The sequence below is a fragment of the Temnothorax longispinosus genome, chromosome 6, assembly GCF_030848805.1.
Source record: "Temnothorax longispinosus isolate EJ_2023e chromosome 6, Tlon_JGU_v1, whole genome shotgun sequence".
In the NCBI taxonomy this organism is placed as follows: Eukaryota; Metazoa; Arthropoda; class Insecta; order Hymenoptera; family Formicidae; genus Temnothorax; species Temnothorax longispinosus.
In genome coordinates, this window is record NC_092363.1 from 15,143,603 (window position 1) to 15,157,835 (window position 14,233).

Consider the following 14,233-nt stretch of genomic DNA (forward strand, 5'->3'; position numbering starts at 1 on the left):
ACCACCGTCTGTCAATCAATGATATAACGTCGATCCAATACAAACGACACTCCACACTCGAAATATGTGTTCGTCGAATTTAATGATAGATAACGAAACATGAGAAACGTATCGCGCGTAACAGCTTTACTTTTCATCGCACGTTTGCTTCTCATCGATGCACACGTTATTTGGCGGAACTGTCACTTGTAAGTTTCTTGTTTACATTACAAACAAAAATTTTTAACATCTACAATCACACCAGACGCAATCATGTTGGCTCTGAGAGCTACCATATTACTCCACACTCTCCACAGTTACGACTGTCGGTTTCTTTGATGTAGTGGTAATCGATCACGTGACGGTCAGCCATGTTGTAGGCTGTATGAGTGCTTAAAGCGGGGAGCACACACTTCTGCACAACGCATAATGCGTAAGCATAAGGAAATTGATTGGTCCATACACATGTGCATAAGGAAATAGACCAATCAGTTTTCTTATGCTTACATATTATGCGTTATGCAAAAGTCTGTGTTCTCCTCTTAAGCCCAAAATCATTACATCTGCAATATTTCTTCTGCAATATTGTAGAAATTGACTGCCTGCAATTCAATTTTTCATTACCTACGCAATTCTTCAGAAATTTTTCAGAAATATTTTAAATGCAATGTTGCGTTTGATATGTTACAGAAATATTATTTGTGCAATGCAAACGTAATTTTTCAGGTAAACAAGGTTATGTTAATTGGAGGGAAACATGAAAAGGATTTTATTAGAAGAAGTTTGAGTGCTACATTTTCTGATGACAGCCTCCATGTGTTCATGGACTGGCCAAAAAAATAATTATAAAATTGGAGATACGCACACAATTCTGAGCATTAAAAGTAAGTAATTTTTTAAGAGATGTATATATTACAATTGCAGTATTAAGGAGATCCTGCAGCCGTATGATTTACTGACATTATCGTTAATAGATATGGATCTTTTAATTGGCTTTATAGAATTGCAAAAATCTTTTACAGAATTAAAGTCCGCACAAAAATCTAGGGTGCAAAACGCGATTTTATATCAGAAGCACCAAAAAATTAAAAATATTACTTATTGGGGCACGCATACACATATAATTAGAAAGGATGCGCAACAGCATACCTTGTTTTCTTTCTACCATGACTTGAAGTCGACTTTTTGCTAGTTTAATGGCTCCTGCACACAGGACGCGGCAGCGCGGCATTGCGGCAACGCGGCACCGCGGTAACCAATCACCATCTGCCTTTCCGTACTACTTTCAAAAGTAGAACGGAAAGGCAAGACGGTAATTGGTTACCGCGGTGCCGCATTGCCGCAATGCCGCGCTGCCGCGTCCTGTGTGCAGGAGCCATAAGCCTTGTGTCCACGATGCTAGAACTGCGTCTGAGTTTTGGTTTAAGGGCCCGGACACACACTTATGCACAACGCATAATGCGTAAGTATAAGAAAATTGATTGGTCCATAACACATGTGCATAAGGAAATAGACCAATCAATTTTCTTATGCTTACGCATTATGCGTTGTGCAGAAGTGTGTACTCCCCGCTTAAGCCAATCAACTTGCAGCTCTTACAGAAAAGTAGCAGTTTCATTGGCTTAAACCGAAACTCGGACACAGTTCTAGCATCATGGACACAAGGCTTTAAAATAAAATTTTCAATAACTTACAGCTCTTAACATTATCAATCAACCACTAAACGATTGGTAAAAAATAAATTAAAATTCCCAACAGTCAAAGTGTAGGCGCTAAAAAAGGTTAAAAATTTGTTGACAATTAATTCTTTCTTTTTAAAACGCGAAACTACCAAAAGGTTTCAATGCGGTACCAAACACTGCCAATCAATCGCCAATCGATTAAAAAAAAAAAAATTACCACAGTCAAAGTGGGGGGGCTAAGAGATCGAAGATCAAAAATTTGTTTTTTCGATTTCCTAAAGAAACGCGAAACCACCAAAAGTTTTTAATGCGGTACCAAACACTGCCAATCGATCGCCAATCGATTAAAAAAAAAAAAAAACTACCACAGTCAAAGTGGGGGGTTAAAAGAAGATCAAAAATTTGTTTTTGATTTCCCAGAAAAACGAGAAACTACCAAACGTTTTAAATACGGTACCAAATATTACCAATCAACCACCAAACAATTGATAAAAAAAAAATATCAATAATCCACTTGGGGGGGCTAACTTTGTTGAGGTGACACGTCCGCCGCGGCATTATGCGCATACGGTTTTTCCTATTTTCTGAAAAAACGGTTGACCACCAAACGTTTTAATAACGATATTCGTGACCACCAAACAATTCCGCGTCGAATGAGGTGTATGAAAGTCAATTTGATTGATAAATAATGTTTATCCATCAAATTACCGAGCTAACGTCACGGAGTCATACGACCAATGGCGTGAGAGTACGGTTTTTCCTATTTTTTAGGAAAACGATTGACCACCAAACGATTCCGCGTCGAATGAGCTATAAAAAAGTTAAATTGGTTGAAAAAAAAATTGTCCGGCTAACTTCACACCGGATATTTTATTTTTATTTTATAGGAAAACAGCTAACCACCAAACAATCGGACTAGACTACCAAAGACCACCAAACGACCACCAATCGATACCAATTAATGAAAGTTCGATACGTTGAAGTTGTCCGGCTAAGAGCCTCCGCACAAGACTCTCGTATGGTCACGTAGCGTAACGTAACGTGAATCAACGCACAAGAAACGTATCGGTTATAAGGGGGCCACAGACAGGACGCGTCAAGCGTCAAGCAGCGAGCAGCAACCCAATTGAACCCAATCAGTGAGGTGATATCAGCAGTGGCGTAGAAAATATCGTCTCGCTGATTGGTTACTGCTCGCTGCTTGACGCTTGACGCGTCCTGTCTGTGGGAGCTAACTTCACCGAGCTTTAGGCTGAGTTTCCACTGAGCGCGTCACGCGTCGCGTCGTCCGAGTTGAACCAATCAAAACATCCCATTTCGATCCCGTCACAAGAATGTAATGAAGTGGGATGTTCTGATTGGTTAACTTGTGACGACGCGACGCGTGACGCGCTCAGTGGAAACTCAGCCTTATACCGGAGCTCCGCTTGCGAGCCATGCCATAACTTCATTGAGGTGGCCACTATGCGTCTTAGCTCTGGTAACTTAGCCGGTCAACTTCGACTTTATTAATTTTCATATTTTTTTATTGTTTGTTGGTTGTTTGTTGGTGATTGTTGGCCTAATTACAACGTTTGTTGGTTCTTAATTTTTTTTTAAATTTAAAAAGAAAAATTAGCATTAAGTTAGCCGGAAAAATTTTATTTTTAATTTCAAAAAAGCCTAATCGATGCGTAATCGTTTGCTGATGATTGTTGGTCTAATTTTAGCGTTTGTTGGTTTATTATTAGTCTTAAAAACGAAAAAAAAAAACGAAAAATTATCTCACATATTAAAGTAATCGAAGATTGGTTTATTTGCCTACGACTTAAGCTTTATTTCTATCAATTTAAGGCTAACATCTATAAAACTGCCATATGAATACGGGCCTTAACATCGGCAGAAAATCGCGAAAAGATCAAGAAACATGGTGGTTCGTGGGAAGCACACACACACACACACACACACACACACAACGGGGGGGTGCGAGGGGGGGCCTTCGGCCCCCCCCTTCCCCGCACCCACCCCGCCGGTAGGCTGCGTGGACCTCGCTTTACAACATAAAGTACATGCTAAGTTGTAAAACGAAATTATAAAGTACATGCATGGGGGAGGGTGCAGGGGAGAAAAGCCTTTCTGTTCACGTGCGCTCACGCATGTAAGTCCCCTTGCACCCCTCCATGCATGTGCTTTATAATTTCGTTTTACAACTTAGCATGTACTTTATGTTGTAAAGCGAGGTCCACGCAGCCTACCGGCGGGGTGGGTGCGGGGGGGGGGGGCCGAAGGCCCCCCCCTCGCACCCCCCCGTTGTGTGTGTGTGTGTGTGTGTGTGTGTGTGTGTGCTTCCCACGAACCACCATGTTTCTTGATCTTTTCGCGATTTTCTGCCGATGTTAAGGCCCGTATTCATATGGCAGTTTTATAGATGTTAGCCTTAAATTGATAGAAATAAAGCTTAAGTCGTAGGCAAATAAACCAATCTTCGATTACTTTAATATGTGAGATAATTTTTCGTTTTTTTTTTTCGTTTTTAAGACTAATAATAAACCAACAAACGCTAAAATTAGACCAACAATCATCAGCAAACGATTACGCATCGATTAGACTTTTTTGAAATTAAAAATAAAATTTTTCCGGCTAACTTAATGCTAATTTTTCTTTTTAAATTTAAAAAAAAATTAAGAACCAACAAACGTTGTAATTAGGCCAACAATCACCAACAAACAACCAACAAACGATAAAAAAATATGAAAATTAATAAAGTCGAAGTTGACCGGCTAAGTTACCGGAGCTATGCGTCTTTTGCGTTTTTTTCTATAGGTAAATGTTGGCAACATTGCTTGTTGTTACTGATACACTGTAATTATTTTCTTTCTCTGATTTTGTAATAAAGTTAAAGCGGCAAGTTTAACTTAATGATGAAAAACAATAGTTTAGTAACCACACACACACACATTAGCTATTACGAAAGTTGTTTTTACTTCCTTGTGTGGTCGTGTGCCATCATTTATTCTGTATATCAATTTTATTTGGCAAATAATTGTAAGAATATAAAGAGAGGAAAAAAGAGAATTAAACTGTTATAATGTTAATAATTTTAGTTATGTGTGATTTATATTTTCAGATTTCGATGACTATTACGATGCATATGGTGATTTTGATTCAGGATGGATTTGGGTTGGAAAGAAACGAGACATCTCCGATCAAGAGTGGCTTGTATGGCTCACATTAGTGAATAGATTGATACCTTATATTTTCATCCATCATTTTATCAGTCAAATTATTAAAGTCCATAGTAACAATATGGTATAATAATTATATGTAAAATATATAGTAGAAAATAAGTAATATTAAAAGAAAATAACAAAGATATTTTTCAGATATTATGCTATTGGTATATCGTATCGTCTATAATTTTTCTCTATCACTATTTGGGTACATTGAGCATGTTATGTGCAATACTGCAACCTAGTTTTTTACATATATTAACACATATATGTAGTAAGAATACAGCATGGACAATACATATTTTGTATCTATTTGTAATACACATATTAAAAACACCAAATGGGACTTTTCAAAGTTGGCTAGGAATCACTGATGAGAAGCATTATATTTTAACACTACTAATGTGTTGGATACATTTAAGAAGTATCAGTCACAATATGGATAGCATTGATGACCAATTCTCCAATTCAAATAATTTTATTCAGAAATTAGCATATTGCTTGTACTTACCTACATTATTTTTAGGACCACTTATTTTGTATCATGAATTTGTGGAATCTGTATGTATGAGTAATTATATTATATATCATAAAGAATCACGAAATTCTATAATAGATTTTATTTTTCAGATTAATCAACCACATGAATATTGGAATTATCAAAGGCTTCTAACTTTTATATTAAATTTAGTTAGATACATGTTCTGGTTATATGTGACCGAATTGTTGCTACATTTTATTTATACAAATGCTATACAATATCACTCACAGGTAATAAGTCTTTTTATATACAAGATATACATCATATTTGTATATAAGAATATATTTTATTTTTTGTACAGGTTGTGCAGAATTTAAATTCTTGGGCATTGTATGGTTTAGGATATTGCATGGGACAATTTTTTTTTAATAAATATGTTGTAATCTATGGAACATGCAGTAGTTTATGTTATTTAGATAACATAAAAGCACCATCGCAACCTAAATGCATAGCTAGGATTCATTTATATTCCGACATGTGGAAACATTTTGATAGAGGATTATACAAATTTCTTATAAGGTAAGTTTAATTCATTTTTTAAAATTGATTAAACTTATCTACTAGACATATATCTTCTATTACACTAATTAATAAGAAAATTAAATATATTTCATTATAATACAGACTCTTCTTAATATTCTAATATTGCTTACAGATATATTTATGTTCCAATACAAAAATCACAAAAATATAGATATTTTGGAAAACTGTTTGCATCATTTACATGTTTTACATTTGTCTTTATATGGCATGGAATACAAATGAACATCTTTATTTGGACATTGCTCAATTTTATAGGGATAATAATTGAAAATATAGGAGTATCAATTGGCAAAAGTAAACAATATCATAAAATACTAAATATGTATTTATCTTCAAGAAATACTAAAAGACTTCATTGCATGCTAGCAAGCCCTCTTTTAGCAATATCAGCCATATCTAATTTTTATTTTCTTGGTGGACGAGAAATTGGAAATATCTTTATACAAAATATATTATATGATGGCAAGTTCATTATATCATATTTTGTTTAATATATAGAGAGATTATATCTATTATCATTTTATAAATGTGTTTTATATTATTATTAATGTGTTCTATATTATTATTAACGTATATTATATTATTATTAACTTTTATAGTTTTACAAATAATTGAATATTGCAAAAGTATTCTTGTACTTTTAAAAAATCAAAATTAAAATGTCAATTTTTGTCTATAGGATCCTGGAAAAGCCTATCTATTCTGCTGTTCTTTCTTTATTGCTGTTGCCACGTTTCAGTAGATGTTAAAAGCTGGGAATTACGCCATATTAGAAGATAATGTAATGCTTCGAAAATTTGTTTACTAAATAAATGTTTGTACATAGATTGGTACAAATTTGTTCTGATGTCTTAAATGAAGGACAAAAACATTTGTGAGAAGTTAAAATGTCAGTTTAAAAGTTAATTTTTTTAAATATTCTTTTAATTCTTGTTTAAATACTTTGCAGGAATATGAAAAAATATTTTTATAATCAAACAGACTTAAAAATTAGGAGAACATTTTTTAGGAATTTTATTTTTTAAATAAAAATATGTAAATAAATTACAATTGCAATTTTTGTTAGGTCTCTAAAACATAACAAAAATCACTAATTACCATAAATGACATTTTATATTATAAAATTTTATGTGGTTTCTTTATTAGCATCTTTTTAAAAAAATTTATATATCTTCAAGTACAAAAATAAAAGATTCTTATATGTAAATATATATGAAGGTTTGTACGAGCGTCAGTACGAAAGTAATGCCTCCTAACATTTTTTTTTCAAATCTGGCGTCATAGAAAATTTTGCGTTTCAATGAGTTGTTATTTGAAGTCTCTAGTTGAATTATGTTGAGTAGTATTGTAATCATGCTACAATTGAGTGCTTTCCAGCAAGGACACGTTGTGTTACACTGTGCTACACCGTGTAAAATACTTGTTGAAATGTAGTTTAGTTTTGTAGTGTAACACCAGAGTGCATTATAGTTTTCCATTCTGATTTTTACGAGTATTTAGCGTATATCTATAATAGATTTATAATTTTAAATAATTATAAAATTATAAAGCCCTGTGCACAATAGAACACATATTATATAGGAATAAGAATATATATTAAATATTAGGATATATAATAAATATAGAAATATTCCTGTAATAAATATTAAATATTAAGGTGATGCTGGAGTCGCCTGTATAATCGATAAAATTACCATTTTCTATGTTATTGACCTATATCTGTCCCCGAGCAGAAATTCGATCAGGGGTGTAATAACGCCCTTAGCAGGTTCCCAGTAAGCAAGGAACATTAAATTTACGTTTAGAAATATTGACTTTATGTGTATTTTTTAAACGTTTTTTAATAATATTATACACATATTTGAAAAATATTATTTCGTAATATGATTTTTCTGAATGTTGTTAAAATATTTTAAAAACGTTACAGAAAATATTTTTCAAATGTTACTCTGACATTTATTTGAGATCAATCCAACAGTTCAAAATTTCTTGTAATTTGGACTTGGAAATAACGTTGGTAGTATATTAATTTTCTGTTGTTAGAATGTTATTGTTTCATATTGTGCGCAACGCTCATCGCGACAGACAACAGCCATGATGCGTACATTATCCTACGTACGATGCGTGAGTGCGTATACACGCGTGTGGATCGAGCAGTGCGGAGTGCTCTTTATTTACAGTATATTTATATATAAGTAAGTAACTATTATATTCTAAAAGTTGTATATTAATAATAAGAACTCAATTAACCATACGTGCTATGAATAGTAGCTGATATGATGATCTATAACCTATAATTTAGGTTAACTACAAATAACGGGTATCGGTAGAAGCTATATAGTGGAATTATTTGCTATTTTCTTGCAATTTACTGCCGATTATTTTCAGCTGTTTGAGCGCGTCGAGATCATGAGCAGACGCACGCTTGTCGCAACAGCCAATCGGAAGCAGTAATAGTTCTGGAGACTGTAGTCGCATTATCTTACATATACGTATGATGCGTGAGTGTGTCATATATACGTATACGTTTGTGCTTGTGCTGTCGAGCACTTTTAATTGTATACAACATTTTTATATGGGTAATTATTATATTCTAAAACTTGCATATTAATGATAAGAACTCAATTATCTATATGTGCTGTAAATAGGTAGCTGGTGATTCAAGATCTATTTTTCGACCTATATATAAGAGAGAGATTTGCAGAAGAAAAGAAATATACCAAAGTATTAAGGATCGAACATATTTTTGATGTACTCGGACCGCGAGGCTGAACAATATTCTGAGGAAAGTATTATACAAGATACAAAGATTGGACAATATCTCCCCTTATCTTCCATTGACAATTTGAAGATATGCTAAAAACTGATCCAGAAGCTTTCATGCAAGTTGTAAGTAAAGCTGCTTATCACAATTATAATTAATTCTATAAACATTTACAAATAACATTTCGGGTTAGTAGTTACATAATCGTAGTAGATATAAATTTACACAATAAAATCAGACTTTAAAAATTTAAGAATTAAGAAAAGACTGTAAGAGATATCTCCTCTCCCTCTCCCTCTCTCTCCCTCTTTCTCCCTTTCTCTCCAAGAGTAGTAAATATAATATTTGCAATTTAGAGTCGACAAAGAGATCACCAGGACTTGTAATTTTTACCGATTTTTTGGTATTATTTTAAATGTAGTGCCTATAGCAAAGATAGTAATTGCGCATTATCTGTATCTACTATGTTTATAGTGATTTTGATTGTGGCGTAACATATGCATATATTTTTTGTTTATGACACAATTTATTAGATGAAAAAATAGATGAAAACTCTAAAAGTGTCAGTAACATACAGACAAAATCATCCAAACGTCATATCAAATAAGTACTAACGCATTCACACTACATTGTTCAAGTCTTTTATGCATATAGATATTCTATATATAAATGTGTGTTGCTTTGTTTTACCATATTTAGCAGAAAGATTAAGTATTTATATATAAAAATCTTCTTGCAGACTTTACGTATATTTTTAAGCTTTTAAATTTAATGGAAATGGTACAGTAATATTTTTTTACAATTTTCTTTAACGGACCAAACATACTGACAATATATAAAAGTTGTACAATTTTTGTAACAGATAAATATTTACATTGACAGCTCGAGATCTTTACTTTGAAATTTTTTAATCATTTTTGTGATATATTGAGCAAATGCTCTAATTGATTTACACCTATTTTTATTATGTAAAAGCATTTGTAATTCTATGCAACCAATGCGATATATGTAAATTTTCTAAAAGAAGGTAGAATTTTGTCGGTAAAGTTTTCAAATATGGTGTCCTTCAAAAATCAAAATGTATTTGTATTAATCTCTATAATGTATTCAACTGTATGTTTTATGTATAAAACGATCAAATAGAATCTTGAAAAGGAGCACCCAATGGGTCTAAAACCAAAAATGGTTACTCTGACTCTTTTTACAAACTTATATCTATAATATATGTCCTTTAATGTGTTCTATAATATCCCATAATATGTGTTATTATATTTTAAAAGTCTTCTGAATTATTTTCCTTGCAATTTATAATAATAAACTGCATTATATAGAATTACAAGTATAAATTTTTCAGGTGAACAAGGTTATGTTAATTGGAGGGAAACATGAAAAGGATTTTATTAGAAGAAGTTTGAGTGCTACATTTTCTGATGACTTAGCCTCCATGTGTTCATGGATTGGCCAAAAAAATAATTATAAAATTGGAGATACGCAATTCTGAGCATTAAAAGTAAGTAATTTTTAAAGAGATGTATATATTACTTGCAGTATTAAATGCTATGTTTTATGTCTCAGAATTTATTAAAATTGTCTCCTATTTTTTTGTGGCAATCATCGTTAAAAAGCAGGACACACATACACGTTAAAAATTCTTACAAAATAAAAGAAAAATATATATATATCCATAAACTAATACTTTTGATCGATTTAGTATATATGTAAACTATTCCGGAAACTTTTGTTATTTCAATAATTATCATAAGTTTTAATTGCCGTTAAATTAACATTATTTATTTCTTTCATCTAACAATAAACTGTATTGAATTTTTCTTATTCCAGAAGCTTTTAGAGCAATTATTCCCTCGGAATACAGAAAAAGATTTTGAACACTTTGTAATGGAGTGGTTCAGATTCGCAAACGTCCGTAAGGAAAGAAAAAAACATTAAAAAGGTAATGTAATGTATTTTGGTATATACTCTCTATAAAATAAAATTATTATAGTTTGCCGCGTTATAATTTATAAGTAGCTTTTTCACTAATTTAATTCTACTTTTATTTTTCAGGAAGTGATAAATATATTATCTTACTTGCGTGGCTCCGCGCGAGTGATTATTATAGTAACAAAAGGGTCTTAGGTTTGATCTCGACTCAGTCTGCATCCCGCATATACAGTCCTCGTTTAACTTGTTTCCCTGTAAGGGGTTGATTAAGAGGAAGTAAATGGTTTAAGGATTGAAAGACCTGTATGTGGTTTAATAATCCGTTTTAGAAAGTTTGTAGAATGAAAAAAAATACATAGGTCTAGGCAATAGTAAAAAGAAAATTTTTATACATTAGAAATAGTGATTTGTGCTATATGATCTAAAAGGATAAGGTCGAAGGCACTAACACCCTCATTCGAGGGGACACATTTCAAATAAAAAAGGAAGATTTTGATAAAATTATTTGGTTTGACATTTTTTCTCAATATTACGTTTAGTTTGTATTCAAGGATCAACGACGAAGATGTGGAACCACATCTGATCTTGCCTTAAAATGCATTTTTTCCTGGATTTGAGACAGAAATCTGATTTTTTTATTTGAAAGATGAGTTTTATCCCAAAACCTTCCGCTAGGATCAGTGATCTTCACCAAAGATATTATTGTGATAAACTGAAAACTGTAATATATGGTATATATTATTTTTATATAAATAAAACTTTTTTATGATAATTAGTGAATTATTCCCTAATGCAGATTGGTATATAACAGGCCTGGGCAACTTCGAGCTCCGGAGCCACGACACTCCCCTACTTTCCGTGGATAGAAAAGAAGTGTCGTGGTTCTGGAGCTCAAAGTTGTCCAAGCCTGGTCTATAAAAAAGCAATCTAAATAATAATTAGACAATAAATATTGAGATATTTTATTACTATTGCATATTTATTGAAAACATGTTGCCTGTAATAGAAATAAAACATCAATAAGAACTTTAAATAAATGTTAGAATTAACATTACGGTAATCTTAATATAATATTGTAATAAAGTTGATAGTACGTTTAAATTTTTATGTCAAAAACATTACAGGAATGATAGAAAAACCTTAGCGCAATGTTATTTGCAACGTTATGGCACTCCCATTTCAACATTACTGAAATTTCGGAATCGTGGTCAAAGTATGTTCATAATGATGTTCTATACAACATTAAGAACTACATATTTAACAACATTACAAGTTATAGAATATCGTTGCAATAACATTGTAATAATGATTTTTTGCTTACTGGGTTATCTCTAATGCAAATCAGGTCTCGGATAGAAAATCCTGGTAGAGGCCATATCAGAAATGTAATGCTATTTTCAGTTAGAAACCTGACAGGGCTGCAAAGTCAAGGTTCTTATCAGGATGTTTTTCAGACCCCTAAAGGGAATAATTGCATTATACATGCCTGATATGGCCTAGGCAGAGCCGTGAAGTTAGGTTCTTATCAGGCTGTTTTTTAGGCCCCTAAAGAGAATTGCATTATACATGCTTGATGTGACCTAGGTCAGGCTGTACCTTATCAAAACCTAATTTTACATTATTGCCTGATTATATCCTGATTAAATGTCTACTTTAATTTAATATTTAATATATTAATAATAAATATTTTTTAAAGTTATTTCGCTAATTGTTAATATAATATTTACTAACAACTGATCAGATAAAAGTTAATTGAAAGATTTATATTTATTTAAATATATACAGGTACACATATATTTAAAGGAATAATATTATATTTTAAAGGAATATAGTTTTAACACATACTTTAAGAAATTTAAGATGAATAATATATAAAATATTTTTTAAAACGACCACGTTTTTATTCTTTCGGCTTTCGTTTATTTCTCTTTCCATTCCAGTCTTTAGCGTTATTAATTACACTGCGCGCTTGAAAAAATTTGTCGTTCTTTACTGGCGATGACTTGTCACGAGCTCTATATTCCGTTATAATAGCATCTGAAATATAACGTATAGTTGTATCCCAGTAAGCAAAAAATCATTATTACAATGTTATTGCAACGATATTCTAGAACTTGTAATGTTGTTAAATATATGTAGTTCTTAATGTTGTATAGAACATCATTATGAACATACTTTGACCACGATTCCGAAATTTCAGTAATGTTGAAATGGGAGTGCCATAACGTTGCAAATAACATTGCGCTAAGGTTTTTCTATCATTTCTGTAATGTTGTTGAGATAAAAATTTAAACGTACTATCAACTTTATTACAATATTATATTAAGATTACCGTAATATTAATTCTAACATTTATTTAAAGTTCTTATTGATGTTTTATTTCTATTACTACAGGCAACATGTTTTCAATAAATATGCAATAGTAATAAAATACCTTAATATTTATTGTCTAATTAATATTTAGATTGCTTTTATAGACCAGGGTTGGACAACTTTGAGCTCCAGAACCACGACACTTCTTTTCTATCCACGGAAAGTAGGGGAATGTCGTGGCTCCGGAGCTCGAAGTTGCCCAGGCCTGTTATATACTAATTTGCATTGGGGAATAATTCACTAATTATCATAAAAAAGTTTTATTTATATAAAAATAATATACATATATACCATATATTACAGTTTTCAGTTTATCACAATAATATCTTTGGTGAAAATCACTGATCCTAGCGGAAGGTTTTGGGATAAAACTCATCTTTCAAATAAAAAAATTTGTTACTATAATAATCACTCGCGCGGAGCCACGCAAGTAATGCTGCGTTCCAACTACACGCGTCGCGCGTCGCGTCACGACGCCGCGTCATGAGTTATCCAATCAAAACGTTTCATTTTATGACGTCATTTCCGACGCAAGATCTTGTCGGAAATGACGTCATAAAATGAAACGTTTTGATTGGATAACTCATGACGCGGCGTCGTGACGCGACGCGCGACGCGTATAGTGGGAACGCAGCTTAAGATAATAAATTTATCACTTTCTGAAAAATAAAAGTAGAATTAAATTAGTGAAAAAGTTACTTATAAATTATAACGCGGCAAACTATAATGATTTTATTTTATGGAGAGTATATACCGAAATACATTACATTACCTTTTTAATGTTTTTTTCTTTCCTTACGGACGTTTGCGAATCTGAACCACTCCATTACAAAGTGTTCAAAATCTTTTTCTGTATTTCGAGGGAATAATGCTCTAAAAGTTTCTAGAATAAGAAAAATGCAGGCGCAATTAAAACTTATGATAATTATTGAAATAACACAAAAGTTTCCGGAATAGTTTACATATATACTAAATCGATCAAAAGTATTAGTTTATGGATATATATTATTTTTCTTTTATTTCGTAAGAATTTTTAACGTGTATGTGTGTCCTGCTTTTTAACGATGATTGCCACTAAAAATAGGAGACAATTTTAATAAATTCTGAGACAAAACATAGCATTTAAGGGGATCCTGCAGTGACTGGCGAACTTCCTCGATGTCGATAATGTCAATCTTTCTAATTTTGTTTTCCCTATATC

General features: G+C 32.1%; 1 protein-coding gene across 17 annotated transcripts; it reads left to right on the forward strand.

The window, feature by feature from the left end:
- Nucleotides 1-51: 51 nt before the first annotated feature.
- Nucleotides 52-11,431, forward strand: Rasp (protein-cysteine N-palmitoyltransferase Rasp). 17 transcript variants are annotated; one of them, XM_071781689.1, is made up of 14 exons: nucleotides 52-188; nucleotides 706-863; nucleotides 2,549-2,677; nucleotides 4,768-4,949; nucleotides 5,024-5,431; nucleotides 5,501-5,641; nucleotides 5,713-5,930; nucleotides 6,067-6,416; nucleotides 6,634-8,149; nucleotides 8,343-8,533; nucleotides 8,603-8,843; nucleotides 10,073-10,228; nucleotides 10,558-10,669; nucleotides 10,783-11,431. In XM_071781689.1, exons 3-9 carry the CDS (start codon nucleotides 2,623-2,625, stop codon nucleotides 6,732-6,734), a joined length of 1,455 nt encoding a protein of 484 aa, XP_071637790.1. In that variant the 5' UTR covers nucleotides 52-188; nucleotides 706-863; nucleotides 2,549-2,622; the 3' UTR covers nucleotides 6,735-8,149; nucleotides 8,343-8,533; nucleotides 8,603-8,843; nucleotides 10,073-10,228; nucleotides 10,558-10,669; nucleotides 10,783-11,431. The 17 variants fall into 17 exon arrangements, with proteins under 17 accessions (XP_071637790.1, XP_071637797.1, XP_071637788.1 ...); XM_071781696.1 differs by having other exon boundaries at nucleotides 4,768-4,859; XM_071781687.1 differs by lacking the exon at nucleotides 2,549-2,677.
- The last annotated feature ends 2,802 nt before the right edge of the window (nucleotides 11,432-14,233 follow it).